General features: G+C 38.1%; 1 protein-coding gene across 1 annotated transcript in view; it reads right to left on the bottom strand.

The window, feature by feature from the left end:
• glra4a (glycine receptor, alpha 4a) overlaps nt 1-17,471 on the bottom strand; it is a 47,060-nt gene extending 29,589 nt beyond the window's left edge. The window contains exon 1 of the mRNA XM_051127023.1: nt 16,940-17,471. Within this exon, the coding sequence (XP_050982980.1) occupies nt 16,940-17,007 (68 nt within the window). The 5' untranslated portion in view covers nt 17,008-17,471. The remainder of the gene's footprint in view (nt 1-16,939) is intronic.
• Between the last annotated feature and the right edge of the window lie 468 nt (nt 17,472-17,939).

Genomic DNA, 17,939 nt, shown 5'->3' on the forward strand with positions numbered 1-17,939 from the left:
TGGGTCTTTTTGTGACATGATCTGCGCTGTCAGTGCAATAAGCAGCGGAGCCTATCAGATTCACCCTCCCATGAGGGTCCCACATGCCCATCTCTCTCAGCAGGGACCATGGATGACATTTCATGATCGTCAATCCGCCATTCAGTGTTTTAGACCTTTCCTTTGTGAGTGTTCATTACACATTTTTGTGGTAACAATGTGGTAATATTGTAGGATTTTTCTCCATAAAGTGGACTTCAATGGAGATCAATGGGTTTAAGGTCCAAATTGCAGTTTCAGTGCAGCTTCAAAGGGCTCTACACAATCCCAGCCGAGGAATAAGGGGCTTGTCTGGCGAAATAATCTTTAATTTTCTAAAAAAAAAAAAAAACAAATTAATATACTTTTTTGAAGGGGTCCTATTATGCTCTTTTACAAAGTCTTTATTTTGTTTTGGTGGTGTACTAGAACATGCTTTCATGCTTGGTGGATCGAAAAACGCATTATTTTGAACATAATTTACATTTTTACAATACATCTCTCCCAGCCTGGCACATAAGGCTCGATTAGTTCCGGGTTTAATCAAGGCCCGCCTTCCAAAAAACAAAATGTGTTGTGATTGGTTAGCTGTCCCACTGCGTTGCGATTGGCGAACAGCTTAGATGGTGTTCCAGTACTGCCACGTCACTTGTCAAGCTAGATTAAAGTGATTCTTACGTTTTAAATATGGATATTTTTCTTACAAAAACGCATCGATTCGCTACAGGAGGCCTTTATTAACCCCCCGGAGGGGAGTTAATAAAGCTTGGGAGTGCCAGGATAAATTTTAATATAACTCCAAATGCATTCGTCTGAAAGAAGGAAGTCATGTACAGCTAGGATGCATGGAGGGTGAGTAAATAATACACTACAGTAGTGTTGGGTCCTATCATCAGCCTGCGAGATCGTCATTACATGATATTATCGTGCCAATGTATTTAATTATTTACATACTTTGTTTCATTGCCCGAAACCAGCTCCAGCATAAGGCTAAAAGCAGCCTAAAATTCTCAAAGAACATCATCACTGATTAGCCTAGCCTATTCTAGTGCAAGTTTATGCATTTTAAAAAACGCCCACGTTATAAGTGAAGCTATCTACACTGTATGATGAATAAATCTCTTACCACAAACTGCACACATCTGCGGCGCGTTACAGCTCCGACGTGCAACCGGAGTAGATCGCGACTTCGGCATGTGTTTCGACCCCCTGTACTGCTCTGAAGCGGCCACTCTAGTCAATGCTTGTGTTTATACCCGCTGCGCTGCGGCACGTTGAAGCGGTTCTTCGTGCTGCATCACTAAAGTTAGGCTAATCCCCCCCACCTCGTCCCTACGATCCCTCCAACAATTTGAATTTCTGTGGGCGGGATTTATTTGAATGATATTCTAATGGACAGCGTTGTGACATCATTGCATGTGGAAAACAAACGTTGTAGTCCAAAGGAGACGTTCGTTGTAGTTCTTGAAAAGAGATTTTTTAAAAACAAAATATCTCCTTTTGGGATGGACTTTGAGATTTGTAACTTGTGACCACACACTGACTAAAGTTAAAAAAGTCACAGTGTTTACAATCGAACATGCAAGGCAAACAGCCTTTACGAAAAAAGGTAAAAATTTTATCAGGCGATTTTGAAGTTGGAGGAGAAAATGAGGTTTTTACCCTACTTTTCTTACCCTACTTGAACCGAAGTACACAGGTGATGAACTAACCATGTGTGACCTTTCCAATGTGGTTATGAATGCGTGAAGTCACGGACGTGCATCGCAAAGCTAGTTCAAGACAAAAATTTGCCTTTTAAAGCTGCAATTTGGACCATCGACCCGTTGGCTCCCATTGAAGTCCACTATATGGAGAAAAATCCTGGAATGTTTTCCTCAAAAACTTTAATTTCTTTCGACTAAAGAAAGAAAAACATAAACATCTTGCATGACATCCTGACTAAATAGCATTAATATTTGTATTAATTCTGAAAAGTATTGATTTCTTTAAAATAATCTCACAGTTTAAATGGTAAAAAAAGAGCATTTTTAAAACAAAATGTGAATTTGTATGTACTAAGAGAAAGAATCTCAAAAAAATGGAATGACGATTTTATCTGAAATGCATCATTTTTCTGAAACCTAAATGGAAACTCTCTGCTTCACTGTCTCTGATGCGAAGACGTCACTACAGAGAAGAAAGATTAGCCTCCTGGCAGAGGAACGCTCCTGTGATTTTTCTCTGTGTGCCCATTCAGGTTAATGAAATGAGAGTTCAGAGAAATTGGGCTGGAATTCAGGTGTGACAGAGAAATGAAGGCCAGGAAACGGAAGCATTTAATGAGTGAAGTTTAGCAGCAGTCGCAGTCCCAACGTCACCCTCTGCTTCCCTTATCCGTGACAGACAACGCTGTTTCCTGCTTACATCCAAAAACGCATCTCACACGTGTATGCATGTACAGTAAGTGTCTAATTAGGACCTGCATCCACAGGATGATAAATGTGGTCCATTAAATGCCTCTGCCATATGAATATGGATGGACGTGTCAGTTCTCATCAGGTTGTGGATTATTTCCACAGACTTAAACGAGTCTCTGTACACCATCCATCCCCTCTGAGATCTGCTTCTTGTTGTTTCACACATTTATCTGCTACACTCTCTAGCTTGCTCAGGTAATGAGGCCCTCCTGTCTGTTCGCCTCAGGGGCTGTGGTGCGTTTGCAGTTGTGCTGGGTAGTTCACAGCTCTCCTCCCTGTTTTCACTAGCTCTCCCTTAGGTGGTCCTGACTCATTCTACCTTCAGCAACGCTCCACCTGTCTGTGAAGTCTATACTAGGGGTCTACTGCCGATTTGGGCAGTAAAGTGTGCGGAGAGGTCACTCACTGCATTTTAGAGCCTCCAGCTGTTCCTGCCCTCACTGTCAGTGTGTGCTTTTGCTTCGCATGAAAGAGATTGAGGACCACAATGGCTTGTGTTTGAGAGTACAGTTTCCAGTCTTCCTGGGATTCTGGGAGAGGAACTCTTTGAGGTCCTGTGGTGCGCTGTGGCCTCTCAGCATATGTTTCAAAAAGAATTTTTCTTTTTCTTTTTTAATATATGCACGACTGAGCGTATCAGTGCTTTTGATACTGTATAGTGGTGTAGTTTCTGACATAAGGATATTGAGATTTAAATATTAAAATTATAAAAATAATGAGAATTTTTCCCAGAAGCATCTGAATGCATGCAGAAATGTTGAAAATTGCAAGCGTTATTTGCTGTTATTTGACACTAAATTATGACAGAGCTAAATGTAACATTTATTGTAATGGGTTTGTGGGACATTTCAAGTCAAGTCAAGTCAAAATTATTTATAAATATATTTATAAAAATAATTAGGCTTATTATATGGCTTTAAAGGGCACCTGTTATGTGCCTTTTTACGAGATGTAATATAAGTCTCAGATGTCACCAAAATGTGTCTGTGAAGTTTCAGCTCAAAATACCCCACAAATCATTTATTGTATCATTTTGAAAATGCCTATGTTGAGTGGAAGCAGATACACGCTCTTTTCATGGCTGTATCTTTAAATGCAAATGAGCTGCTGCTCCCCGCACCCTTTTTCCTGAACAAGGCTGTGTCTTTACAGTTCGTATGTCAAATACTCTGCCAAAAAACATCTATTTGGTTTTGATTATCATCCCTATCATGCTGAAATCATGCATATTGAAGCTATATCAGTTTAAACTTCTGATATATGGTTTTCTGAACACAAACATCGAAAGCAAGCACACAGAAAGTGGCTGTCACACGGCATGTAAGTACTAAACTAAGTTCTCTTTCATGTCTTATTGCGCTTAAACTGTCAAATACACACAAGATTATGTTAAAAACACACATAAGTTAAAAAACACAGTCTGTTATGTCTGTGAAGGTCATGGAGTTAGAACTGGTACAGTGTTGTCGTTTGTCGTTTGTTGTCGCTGTGAGTGGAAATGTGCAGATTAAGGGGTGCAAAATATTATAGTGACATCCCCTTCATATGTCACTAGGGGAGCTAAATCTGAATGGCTCATTTTTCCACATGCTTGCAGAGAAAGGCTTACCAAAACAAAGTTACTGGTTTGTCCTCATGTTTTCTGGGTTGGTGGAGACACCAGGGACCGGATTATAGCACTTAAATGTGAAAAAAGTCACATTTTCATTATATGTCCCCTTTAAAATATAAATTTTAATGACTGTAACTGGCCATTTAATCCTTAGAAATCAAACTTTTCCAATATTAAAGGAATATCTGTGATATTGACCTTGGTAGTACTTGCTGTCAAATTAAAAAAAAAAAAAATTAATCAGTATTACCCAGCCTTGCAAACAATAACATTTGCTTCTTAGTATTAATTTCATCGGACCTTTCATTCAGTTGTATTGCATGTTCCTGATAGTGTCAAAACCACTTCAGTCCAAATGCCTGTTTATCAATTTCTGAAAGCTGTGTGATGAATGCAGTGTCGTCCGAATATCTCATGCATAGAAACAATTTGCATACTATGCATAGTATGGATGCTGCGCATTTGAAATTTTTTTTTCAAACGTAGCATGAGTAGTGAACGTGACAAATGATAACACATAGTTTGGATGAGTCGCCAGGGTTCTCATACTAGTGTCGTGAGGTCAGGATGTTCCTCTCACCTTTATGGAGTGAGACACATGGGGCTTTAGATAGTCTGCTCAAGCACACCTGAAATAACGGCATTAATTGGAGCGCTCTCCAATGCAATGAACACCGGCAGAGTGACAAACGATTTTTTCAGGCACTGTTGACCCACTGCAAACGAGTATATTTTGGATCTGGTCCATTCAGGAAGAGCTGTGATTAATCTTTATAAACAGGGAGAGGTACAGTTGCTCTCCCCTTAAGCTCACAGTGTGGGTGGTATGTCATACACAAGCATCCTAGAAGCACTTAGTGGATGAAGTCCATATTTTGCTTAAGGGATCCAAAGTCTGGACTAAGGCCATGTTCACACTTGGTGTCACACTTGTTTTTGACAAGAAAAAGTGGCAGCGTTTGGCAGCGTTGCAGCTGAGGGCATCTTTTGTTGCTATAACAACAGCTGCAACAGTATGAATGTCGAGAAAAGAGGAAGTTTGCTCTTGCACTGGTGTTTTAGAAAGAGAGAGGGGGAACGGGATCAGGAACGGTCTGCGAGCGGGGTCTCGAAAAAGACCCACAAGGCTATTGGAGCCGTGCATTGGTTTTTGAAGTTAACGGGCAGGAGAATGTCGGTTCACAACAATAAAATAAAAGTCTATCTACCGGCACCTTCTCCATTTTTTCTTGTTGTTATGGAAACGTAAATTCTGGCTACTCGCTGCAGAAAAAGACGCCGGCGGTGGCTTTTAAAAAGACGCTCAGGACGTTTTTGAAAACACTGTTTACTCCATAGGATTATAATGTAAAACAGACGCTGGCAGTTTCAAAAAGACGCCAAGTGTGAACATAGCTAAGTTTGGCCTCACTCCATAATTCTAAGTGCAAGACACTGCTTCTTACTAAAAAACAACTATAGAGAATAAAATTACTTCACTACTTGTTCTTCTACCTCAAAGATCTAGCGCTACTTTAGTTTCTTTGCAACTTTAAATTCTTTATCTTAATTATGGCCTGAGTACCGATGATGTGAGGACCATACTGGAACTGCTCAGTTTTTTCTTCTCCAAAATGAATCGCATTTTTGAGGGCCTGAACATGCTCGAAAACTCATGAAACTTTGCACACGCACTAAAATGGTGAAAATTCACATCTGATATGGGTTTCAGTAGTGGGTGTGTCAAAATCACTCAATGGCGCCACCTATAATATTTCAATGAAGTGCCTCTCAAGCTACATTTCACATACATATACGAGATACAGTAGACAGATGTAACACACCAGTACTTGCAAAACAGTCCACTGGTATGAAGTCCGAAACCCAATAGGAAGTGCCTTTTTTGCCATTTTCAGGTGTTGTATTTAAACAAACAACTCCTAGATATTAAAACAGATCAACACCAAATTTGGTCAGTGTAATTTGGCAGTGTAAAGCCACTTGTGACATTAAATTCCGAAGATCTCGAGTTTTTGTGTGTGTCCGTGCTGGCCTGACAAACTTCGATGTTTCATCATGAAACAGGAACTTGTTATAATTAAGGCATACAATGTCCGATCTGCACCAAAATTTACATGTTTGAGGCCTGTTCTGAACACATGGCCATGCCCATATTCAGTTATAGTCATAGCACCACCTACTGGCCACAGGAAGTGGCAGGTTTTAAGCATTATATTTGGTCAGTCTACTCTAAAGGTCTTTGCAATGTTAAATTGGGTTTTCGTTAAAGGCTATGTCTGTGGTGGCCTGACAAAGTTTCACCAAAGTTGTTATAACTCAGCCGAACAATGTCCGATCTGCCCCAAACTTGAAATACATCCGAAATACATACAGTCCTGGCCTGAAAACATCTAAAGGCCGATATTCTGTTGTAATCATAACGCCACCTGCTGGCAGCAGGAAATTGCTTGTTTTACACTAAGCTAAACATGCAATGCCCAATCAGCACTAGATGTCACATGTTTGGTAAGAGTCCTGGCCCAAAGACATCTAAACGCCAATATTCAGTTGTAATTATAGCGCCACATGTTGGCAACAGGATATGTAATGTTTTACACTCAAACATACCATGTTCAAACCATGTCAAACTTCATATGTTTGATCAAAGTCCTGGCTTGAAGACAATGCCAATATTCAGTTATAGTCATAGCCCCACCAGCTGGAAGCAGGATGTTTGGCAGATATAAATGACTTTGACATGGCTCTCCTATATTTACCACTTTAAATGCATATTGCTCACCGTTCACTGTTTTCCTAAAGCCACCGGGTGGCAGTGAGCCCTTCAATGCTGCTTGCAGCTTTAATGATTTTTATTTTTTTTAAATAATAATAATACACAAAGTATTCTTATTTAAAAAAAAAAAAAAAAACATATTTCAAGATGCTTATCAAAAGCAGAAAACCTCTCACAACAATCAAACGACTTCAACTAAAACAAATGGCTTCAGATCACACCCAAAAGCTCTAGTGTGAAGTGCCCTAAAGCACTTGAACCTAAAATCCTTACGGGGTGTTTGAGAAACAGTCTTTTAGATGAAGTCACCATGCTGCATGACTTGAATGGCTCTACACTGATTTAACTGCTAATAGCTCTGTGTTCTTTCATGCTGCGTTCAAGCAGGGAGTGTAGTCTCCAATCTAGAAGGTACACTGACAACACAACAGTCACACAGACAGAAATGTTCCATTGTACTAATGCAAATATTCTCTCTGACCTCCAGGAATCCTGCACTGGTGCCATTCATCAGAGCAAACAGTGTCTAATGTAGTCTGGCTTGGGCCAGGAAGATTGGTGGCCAGAAACCTTCTTCTTGGACATCAAGGTGAGGGTGAAAATAAAGACAGAGAAGAAAGGGAAAACAGGGAAGCGCTGTGGGAAGACCCGATGAGCTGATAGTGGAGCGCTTGGGTAATGGATGAGGCATGGGCTTGCAGCTGGTTGTGCAGACAGAGATAAAGAGCAAGTCGGCATGGTCATGCATGTCTAATTCAACCTTTTGGTTCTGGCTCTAACCCCTGGCAAACAGAAGGGAGCATATGCAGGTTATACAGTAATGTAATGTATCTCTTAAAGGGATAGTTCCCCCCAAAATGAAAACTGTGTCATTAATTATTCACGCTCATGTTGTTTCAAACTCGTAAGACTTTCGTTCATCTTCAGAACACAAATTAAGATATTTTTTTATGAAATCCGATAGCTTTGTGATCTTGCATAGACAGTAATGCAATTACCACATTCAAAGCCTGAAAAGGTAGTAAGGACATCATTAAAATAGTCCATGTGACAATAGTGGTTCAGATGTAAAATGCACTGTGCCTTGTTTACAAGCAGAGGAAGACGCACTGATGTCCCATGGACAATTTTAACAATGTCCTTACTTCCTTTCTGGGCCTTGAACATGGTAGTTCATATTCACTGGAGTTGGAAGTGAGACAACTAGCCCCATCTAGAACTAGTCACTCCTGTAGCATACTATATTTGTTCATAAATAGATACATAATAACATGGGTGGCATTCAACTCCCTTAATTGAACTATTAAATCAAGAGAAACAAAATGAGTCTGTTTCTGTATAGGCATAAGTAAATATAGAAATCTGATTGTTTTTAGAATAAGGAGAGCTACCTTTATTAGGACCATAAGTATTTTATCGTTTATTAGACTAATGCCATACAGTCACAAGAGCTGACATAATGTCTTCTGTAATGGACATATCTCTATTTGTCCTAGAAATATAGCAATGGAATTTTACGGTAAATACACTTAACTCAGACCCAGTGGCTCCATCCTCATGACCTGTTGTACTTCCCTTGTCAAGTCAGTCAATCAGTCACGCTAATGATTATGAGCATATTTCTGATGCCTGTGGCGTGACCTTAGGCTGTTTGCATCCTCCTTGACCACTGCTGCTTTGCTCTTGAGAAACTGCAGCTGCTTTCGTTTTTCCATTAGGAAAAAAATCATCTGTCGTACAGGGTTAATGGATAAGGCCATAAGCTAAATAGATCAATAAACCAGAATTGTCATGGCAACTGACCTGCGGAGCAAATCTCCAGCCGCTAGCATCGGCGCTCTTGTAACTGCCGTGGAACCAGAAATATCAATAAACCAAACACTGGGCCGACGCGGCCCGGTTTCTGAGCCCGTCTGGAGGTCAGAGCGTTAGTCAGGCATTTACTGAAAAGCTGTGATTAGCACTATTGAATTTAATTTGTTCCTACAATAGTGGGCCGGAGTCAAGGGGTGCCCTTACAGAGGGTAATAATTTATTCCGCGTTCAGAGGAATTACACGGCTCCAATGTGCTTGTGTTCTCATTTCACGCCGAAAAAAGTGCCGCCTCGCTCCCTGACATTGTGTTATCTGACGAGCACAGTTGTAATCCCCACTTCAACTTCCATCTCCCCCACCCACCTCCCAAAACTGCTTCACCAGCCATGCGTGACATAGGCTAGTGAATAGGAAAGTGGAGCAAAAGATAAAGAGAGAGACAGAGAGACTGATGTGTCCTGGTGGGTGTTGTTACTTGTGTTTACTATCCATCCCTAAAGTAAATGACCTTGTGTTATGTAGTACAGTCTGGGGATGTGCTGTTTGCATGCTTCATTTTCCTGATCTGCAGGTATTGCGCTTATTCGTTCCCAATGGCTGTGCGATTGTATTATTTTTTCATTAGAAACAGCACCTCCTGCCTAGACCTCTGTATGCTTCCTATTATCTTTTTGAAAGATCTCCCCTAAGGATTAGATGAGTCAAAGCTGTCCAGCTGTTATGAGATCTTCTGCTTTAGCTGAACAACTTTGTTGTACTAGCATTGGATGTGACAAAGTGACCAGCATGCACAGCGGCAAGATAAATGCTCAATTCCTAAACCTAGTGAGCTCATTATGGAGGCAGAATTTGAAGGCATCAAAGGCTGTTTACAAAAGTTAGGCATTTTAATTGTGCTGCTTCGTAAGACAATTTGTTTTGGCCAAATTCTTTGAAGACTTGATATAGTGTTTCCCATTAAGCTTACACTTACACTTCTCATTACACAGGAGTGTCCAAACTTGGTCCTGGAGGGCCACTGTCCTGGAGAGTCTAGCTTCAACCCCAATTAAACACACCTGCGCCGGCTAATCAAGTTCTTATACTAGCTAGAAACTTGGAGGAAGTTGGAACTAAACTCTGCAGTCCCTTCAGGACTGAATTTGGACACCCCTGTCATAAAATAAAAGATCTGTAACATTGTGTTTTGTTGCATTTCTTTAGCAAAGTATCCGTCAATCGAACTAAAATCAAAATCGCAATATGGCATTTGTAGTGCAAATTGCAAAAAAACTGTGTTAACTGTGCAAAAAAAATATGTTATTAGTCTGTAGCATTGTGTTTATTTACATGCAAACAGCTCATGATCGGTTGTTTTCAGAATCTTAGAGCAAATTAAACTCCAATTCTCCATACTGTGAGTTTAATGTGCATTTGGAAATGTGCCTTTTCACATAATTTTCAAAATTTTTGTGGACAGATGATTACAGAATTTTGGCACTGGAAGCAAATAACGCATTCCACGGAGCCACTAAAGGGACATGGTTAGCTGCTTGCTAGCAGGAGCCTTTTAAATTACAGTAACCTACATAAAATTTCACCTACCACATAAACAGAGTAAGGAGAGGTGGCTGATAGGGTGATGGCAAATGATTTGCAGTTCCCGAGCGCCAATGAAAAACATTTAATCTTGTTAAATGTGTGGTAAGTGCTGGTATACACAGAGTAGTGGAGAGTGGGGTAAGTTGAGCCAGTGGGTAAGTTAACCCACCCCCTGTATCTTGGCAACTGTACACTTTTACTGTCATGTATTTTGGAATCACGCATCATTTCTGCCGGACTATGGAAAGGAGAAGCACATGGGAGGAGTGGAAGGCACCCGTTTATCTAACTTTAAAAATATTTATGCATGTAGGTGATTTAGCAACATATAAAACCATGCAAATAATTTAGATAAATATTAGCCTGAATTGGTAAGCTAGCTAGTTTTTTTTCCCAAAATGCCAGCTATGGGGCAAAGTGAGGCAAATGCTGTGGGGTAAGTGGAGCCAGCACTTTAACTTACCCCACTATAATGCAAGTTAAATCTCTGGAGTATAAACTAAAGCAACAAGCCCCAAGAAGCCGTGGTTTACAGTGAATTTATAACAGCTAAGGGGCGTTGTTAGGCACGTCATGAAGTGGAGTGCCTAAAACCCTCTTAGCTGTTATAAATTCCCTGCTTTAGTTTGTGTTATTCCATATACGTAGTAAGGTTTCACAAAATAAAAAGGCAAATAAAGTTTAATGATATGAATAAAAAGTCTGTTCTTCCGCTAAACAAAATAGTTCCTCATAAACAGTTGTGGTTGTGACAAAGTGGTTGCCAAGCAACACAGAAGTAAACAAAGGTGTATGTTTGTAGAGTTATTTACAACAGCTTAGAACATGGCTCAACCAATCAGAATCAAGGACCGGAACTATCCGTTTTATAATGATATTTTAATGTGATACTACACAACTGGTTTAGTTTATCATATATAGTTTTTATTTGATAGGGACAGTGTACACATGCACCAAATCCTTCTCTCAGAACCAGAAGATGCTTTTCATCACATTATAATCAAATATATTTTTTCACCTGTAGTCCCTAATGGCCAGTTCGACATTGTAGAAATGATCCCATGCCAAGAATCGTTTGACTAAAATATTTATTAGTTTCAGTGACAATTATTCCTTCATTCGAATTTAGTGTTTATATAATTGTACTCAACAAACTTTCTGTTAGTCTGTTTTTGTGACTTTTGGTGTTCAACACATTGTTTTAGAAATGCAAACAATTAAAGATTGAAGATTAAAATTCAATGAATTGGTTTTATTTTAAGTTAGCTTTAAGAAAAGAACAACTTTTTGTAAACTGAAATTTGATTATTATGTTACTTTTTAAAAGAGGTAAATTATCTTTCAAATTTCACGTGGGTTTGAATCAGATTCAGTCAGATGGTGAGTTTTCACCTAGATGGTGCATCTTACCCCCTGACTTGGGTCAACTTACCCCTAACCTGGGGCAAATTGAGCCACAGGAACACTTTTTTTTATAAGAAGCCATATTTTTAGAACCCTTTGTCATAGATACATTCTGATCATTTAAATCAATTAGAAACATCCTGAAATTATTTTAGATACTTTCATTGTACTTCAGCCTCATTTTCCCTTATCTTGAGGACCACATTAGTAAAAAATGGCTCATCTTACCCCACTCTCCCCTACGTGTGATCGCGAAAGCGATTTCAATGCCCCATGTGAAAGCGATTTCAGTGCCCCGCATATTAATAGCAGATCCCTGATGCATGCAATTTATATACAGTATAATTACCCAACGATATACTGCGAGAGATCTCATTCTCCCATCTCATATTTATTCCCTTTAGGAGTTGCCTAGTACACATCATTTCCTTTCCGAACACGGTATTCCGATTCGGGTACATCTCTATTTGTAGTATGTCCACCTACTCTCATACACAATGCTTGCTGTTATGTAGAACATTCCATGTCGGTCACGTATGAGATTCTGTGGTGGTACTGATGCTGTTTTAGAAGACAGCTTCGTATGTTGCCTTTCATTACATTTTAGGACAGCGCAATATATAGATTTTTATAGAGTATAGATTTCTTCAAACATCGATCTAACTGTCGTTCCATTTCCCCTCCCACTAATTCGCTGGACGCTAACCTGTTTTGCCGTCTCTGAATTAGTAACACCATAAAGACTTCTTTATGTGCTTTTAATTGCGCTGAAAGTAATAGCTCAATGTTGCAACCTTCAGTAGGGCTTTTCCAACAGGGCTTCAATCTGTCAAACCACGAGCAGGAAGAGAATCCCACAGGCCCTTCATTTAAATGAGGCGCTGTGGCCCAACCGCATTAGTTACACTTCATGTTGTGCTTCTCTTGCTGTGGTGCTGTATGGGAGCTGGCAGTGGAAAGAAATTCATTTCACCACAGCCCACTGGCTATGCGCTCAGGCTCGAAATCATTTTTGCCAGGTTAAGAGTCAAGTACCAAAAAACGTAAGGGAATAGTTTATGTTTGGGAACATTTCTGAACAAATGTACTGGTTTCTCTATCACTGCTCAATTTTTAACGAGATCTCTCATCCTTTCAGACCTCTCAGGGTTTTCGGGTGCCCCACATGCAGTACACCTTTCATTTTGTAAAAAGCAAAGGGCATGCACCTTTATCACACCTCAATGGTAAGAGAAATTGGCCGGGAACAATCATTCACAGTGCTGCACAGCAGTCTGTCACCTCTCGGTTGTATGCTCATGCTCACATCACCGAACCACTTGTGCTGCTGTCCCACAGTTTTGTTGCAAACCCTGGGTTAAGTCTGCCTCGCCATCTACCACTCTGCATACTGTTGTATGCACTCTTTGTTTTCACAGTAGAGCTGCTGAGGTAGACAGACAAATATTTGTGGGAGAGGTGCAAGCACTGGTTTGTTGTGAGCAAAATGGGTGAATAACAATGTTGTATCAGAGTTGCTTGTTGAATCCTGATTAGCAGACTTTTTAAATAAACCCCAAAAAGTGGTTCAAATGAACTAACATTAGTTATTCTTTTTTTTTGTAATATAATATATTATTTCTAAACACATAACATTTTTAAGGATCTTTAATACATTGAATTGTATGCAGAATACTTAATTTGTTTGCTACGGTATTCAATTTGAAATACATTAAAAATAATTATTTTTAGAAATTAATGTATTTATTCAGCAAGTATATTTCTATCAAAGTTTCCATAAAGACATTAAGGTGCACAGCTGTTGTCAACATTGATAATAATTAAGGAAATGTTTCTTGAGCACCAAATAAGCAATATTAGAATGATTTTTGAAAGATTAAGTGACACTGAAAATGTAATGGGTGTTAAAAATTTAGCTTTGTTATCACAGGGATAAATTACATTTTAAATTATATTAAAAAAGAAAGCAACTATTTAGAATTGTAGTAATATTTAACAATATTCCCTTTTTACTGTATTTTTGATCAAATAAATGCAGCCTTGATGAGTGCAAGAGACTTAATTAAAAAAAAAAAAATGAAAAAAAGAAGTAAAATCTTACCAACCCCTTATGGTAGTTTATATTAAATGTAAAAAAAGTAAATATTTACATATATTAATATGTAAATATGCTAAGAGAAAAATATATTATTGTATATAATCAGCACAGCTACTTGTTTGAGTATTATTATATTATATTATATTATATTATATTATATTATATTATATTATATTATATTATATTATATTATATTATATTATAATCAGCATGGCTACTTGTTTGAGGATTATGTTTAAAAAGCGTAGCAATATTTAACAAAATGAGCGCAAGAGGCTTTCAGAAAAGTCTTACCAACCCCATATGGTAGTTTATATTAACTGTAAAATGTATAAAATATTAATATGTATTAATATGTAAATATGCTAAGAAAAAATATTGTGTTATACTATATTATATTAATTATATTATGTCAGTATGGCTACTTGTTTAAGTATTATTATATTATGTTATATTATCAGCATGGTTATTTGTTTGAGTATTATATTATTATGTTGTGTGACATTTTAAACTATATTAAAATAGAAAGCAGTTATTTAAAATTGTAGTATGTAAATATTTAACTAAATTAGTGCAAGAGAAGTAAAAAAAAAAATGTAAAAAAGCTTACCAAGCCCATATGGTAGTTTAACTGTAAAAAAAGTTAAATATTTATATGTATTAATATGTAAATATTCTAAAAAATATATGCACAGCTACTTCAGTACTATTATTTTATATTATATTATATTATATTAGCACAGCTACTTAAGTATTATTATATTATTATATTATATTAGCACAGCTACTTGAGTATTATATTATATTATATTATATTATATTATATTATATCATATTATATTATATTATATTATATTATATTATATTATATTATATTATTAGCATGGCCACTTGTTTGAGTATTAAATTGTTATGTCATGTCATTTTATGTCATGTCATGTCATGTTATGTGTTATCAGCATGGCTACTTATCTGAGTATTATATTATATTATATTATATTATTGTACTATATTCTATTATGTGTACATGTGAAAAATGTATTAGAATTGGAAATATTTATCATGTAGACACTGTTGAGCTCTTGAGCTCCGGTGTTGCTGTGGCCGACGATCATTATTCATAAATATTTCAGATTCAGTCAGCCAATCAGAATCAAGTATTCCAGAGATGTATGCAGTGAATCTATATATAACAAGTATTTTGCTCAATGGCCCCTGACCTCTGCATTACTATTGCTGCTGAGATGTGCTGGTGTGACTTTGAGGTCAGATTTGGCACACACTCCTGATTGGTAGAAATGCTGTACTCATGCCTGAATTTCTTAACTCAGCGTTGAACACTCTGTACTGCTTCTTTATTAATAAGAGACTAAATCTGAGCTGTGCAAACCCCCTTTTGTTTTCAATCTCCGCATCTTTTATTTCCTTACAAATCCCACTGTTTGTGCCATGACAGACGTCTTTATTTCACACAGTGCCAGCTGCTCTTTCAAACTCTGCTAGTGTCTTTTGAGGTAATGTTTTTTCTGTTTTTCCTGAGGTTATACTCTGTTCAAAACTTTCATTATGGAACCAGAAGATGTCTGTGAAAACACATACTGGCGTTCTCATATTCATCTTCTCTCAGTCACCACACGGCTGACCTGTGGACTGAACAGACATGCTGAGGCTGTTCTGAGACACTCCTCCTCCCGGTATGTTTTTCGTAAGTTCCTGCCGATGCCCTGTTGCTCCACGTTCGTGACCTGTCTACCTGCTAATCAGCCACCTGCTGGATTTCTACCCTGGTCTCTGCACGGCTCCTTTTCACAGCCATTCTCGCCCCCTCACCTCAGAGTCGGACAGCTCAGCCCAAACAGCGCTCATCTCTGCCTCCATGTTCTGTCCGCTCTGAATCGCCCACACAGTGTCTGCAGGTTGACACACTGAGCTGGTGAGTGCCATCGCTAAGGGATGTCATCTCCCGCCTGCAAGTCACACCACAGGCCTTTCAGAGACACAGAAGTCTTTCTGTGCTCGCGTGTACATGTAACATGTGACATACCGCAGCATCTACAACATGTTCCTCTGCCAGTCACCCTGTCTCTGGCTGTCTCATACACTCTCGTCTCACACCTTCACTAGTTGTACCTTTCGTTACATCATCATGACTCGCAGCACTTTTCCTGTAATTTCATCTAGAATGACTTCACTCCATCTTCTCTTCATTCCTTAGTCTGATTCTCGATAGGCTTCCACTCAGTGTCTCGCCCTCTCAGAGCGGATGCTCGTCGCAAGACCCAGGCTTTGGGATTATGCAAATTTAACTCCAGCCTGTTCACACCTGGATGCAATGGGGCGTGAAACAGGGAGTGCACTCGCTGCAAAACTTTTCACTTTTTTCTTTCAGACAGAAAGAGAGGGAGGGAGAAAATCATATTCCTTTTTAACAGTTACTGTATGTAGCTTCTGTAAATTGTTGGATGTTTTTCTTTATTTAAAAAGCTTGCATATGATTAAAAAAAAGCACTGAGAATCTCTACATCTTTCAAATTCTTTAAAATCTTGCTTTGTTCGTGTTTTAAAAAATATAGAGAGAAAACCCTTACTGTGAGCTAATGAGTTTTGTGCGGTTGGATATTACTTATGTGATTTCTTAGGCACTTTCTTAGGCTATAAAAATACCATAAAATATTATATATTTATATATCTATATATATATATATTTATTTATTTATTTATTTATTTTTAATTTTTTTTGCAAAGAGCTTGTTTCAGCAGCTTTCATCATCTCTCCTTTCAAAAATGCTGCATATATATATTTTTTTTTATTTGCTCGAATTGTCAGGAGAGGAACATTGCATTTTTCTTAAACATTTCCATAGACTGACTGTTTTCTGTGTTGAGAAAGTTTTAATTCATCAGTCATGATTTTGAAATTGTGTATATATATATACATAAAAAAAAACTTATCTACAGTAGTTTAAGCTTTAATTCAAGTTTACAGAAACAACAGTTAGTTTACAGTCCAAGCAAAGTGATGCATTTTTTTTTTGCATGTTTGACCCACAATCTCCCCCAACTATTACTCTTAAGAATAATAAGAAAAAAAAATCTATATGATATTTCTGACAATAAACACAAAGAAAGAACCACACAACAACTCCATACATGCTATCAAAAACACTGCTTTTCTTACCTTATAAAGCCCCCTTGGAAAAAGAAAAAAGACAAGATGTATAAAATCCTTATGACCTGAGGGAGCATTCTCTTGCTCAGTCTCTCTCTCTCTCAGACCGTTTGAAGAACTTACAGTCTACAGAATTACCAAATCCAAAGAGGAGCAGGTAAAACTCGACAGGAATGCATTGTCTTGCAGAGTGATCCGTGCCTGTCTGTGAAGAAACTTCTTCTGCCTTCTTCCCTGCTCACTTCTTCTGGCTGGAAAATCCTCCACAGTGGCCCCCCCCACCCTCAGATGTCAGGGAGAATAGGTGAGAGAGCAAGCATGTCTGTGTGTCTGGGTTTGTGTTTTGAAGAGACTATGTGCTTTTCCCTTTCTTTCTCGCTCTTTTTTATGGCCAGCTGCTCGCTCCAGGAATTATAATGGAGAGGATTTAAAGGGCCAGCAGCGCATTTGAAGCAGGGAGATGGCGTGCGGTGAGCCCACTGAGAAGCGGAGCAGAAAGAGGAGGATCTAAGAGATCAGAGAGGGGGATGGAGGTTTTTTTTCTGCCTTTGTTTATGTTAGTTATTTTTTTCCTCTCTTTTTCTCAGTGTGAAGGACTAACCACTTTAAGGCTTTGCTTCAATGCACAGATGTGTGTGTACTTGCAGGATTGAAGGAGAGACAAAAACATAAGTGCTTATAACACATGCTAGTTTTCATGTTAATATTTCAATGCTGGTTTATAATGGTAAATACCATGTACCTTAATGTGATAAAGGAGATATACAGTACAGTATATACATGACACCTGTTCTAATTTAAGCAATTCAGTATTTAAAACAATTTAAAATTTAAACAAATCTTACATTACAAACAAGTGTAAAATATATATATTTTTTAAATTAAATTAAATTATAAATAATAAATTAAATGACATTTTAATTAAATATGAATAATCCAGACCAGCATGGAAATTCCATTCAGCAGAAAAAAATGAAAAGAGGCTGTTTTTGCCTTTTTAAACTCGAGA

Source organism: Labeo rohita, chromosome 14 (assembly GCF_022985175.1).
Source record: "Labeo rohita strain BAU-BD-2019 chromosome 14, IGBB_LRoh.1.0, whole genome shotgun sequence".
NCBI classification, from domain to species: Eukaryota; Metazoa; Chordata; class Actinopteri; order Cypriniformes; family Cyprinidae; genus Labeo; species Labeo rohita.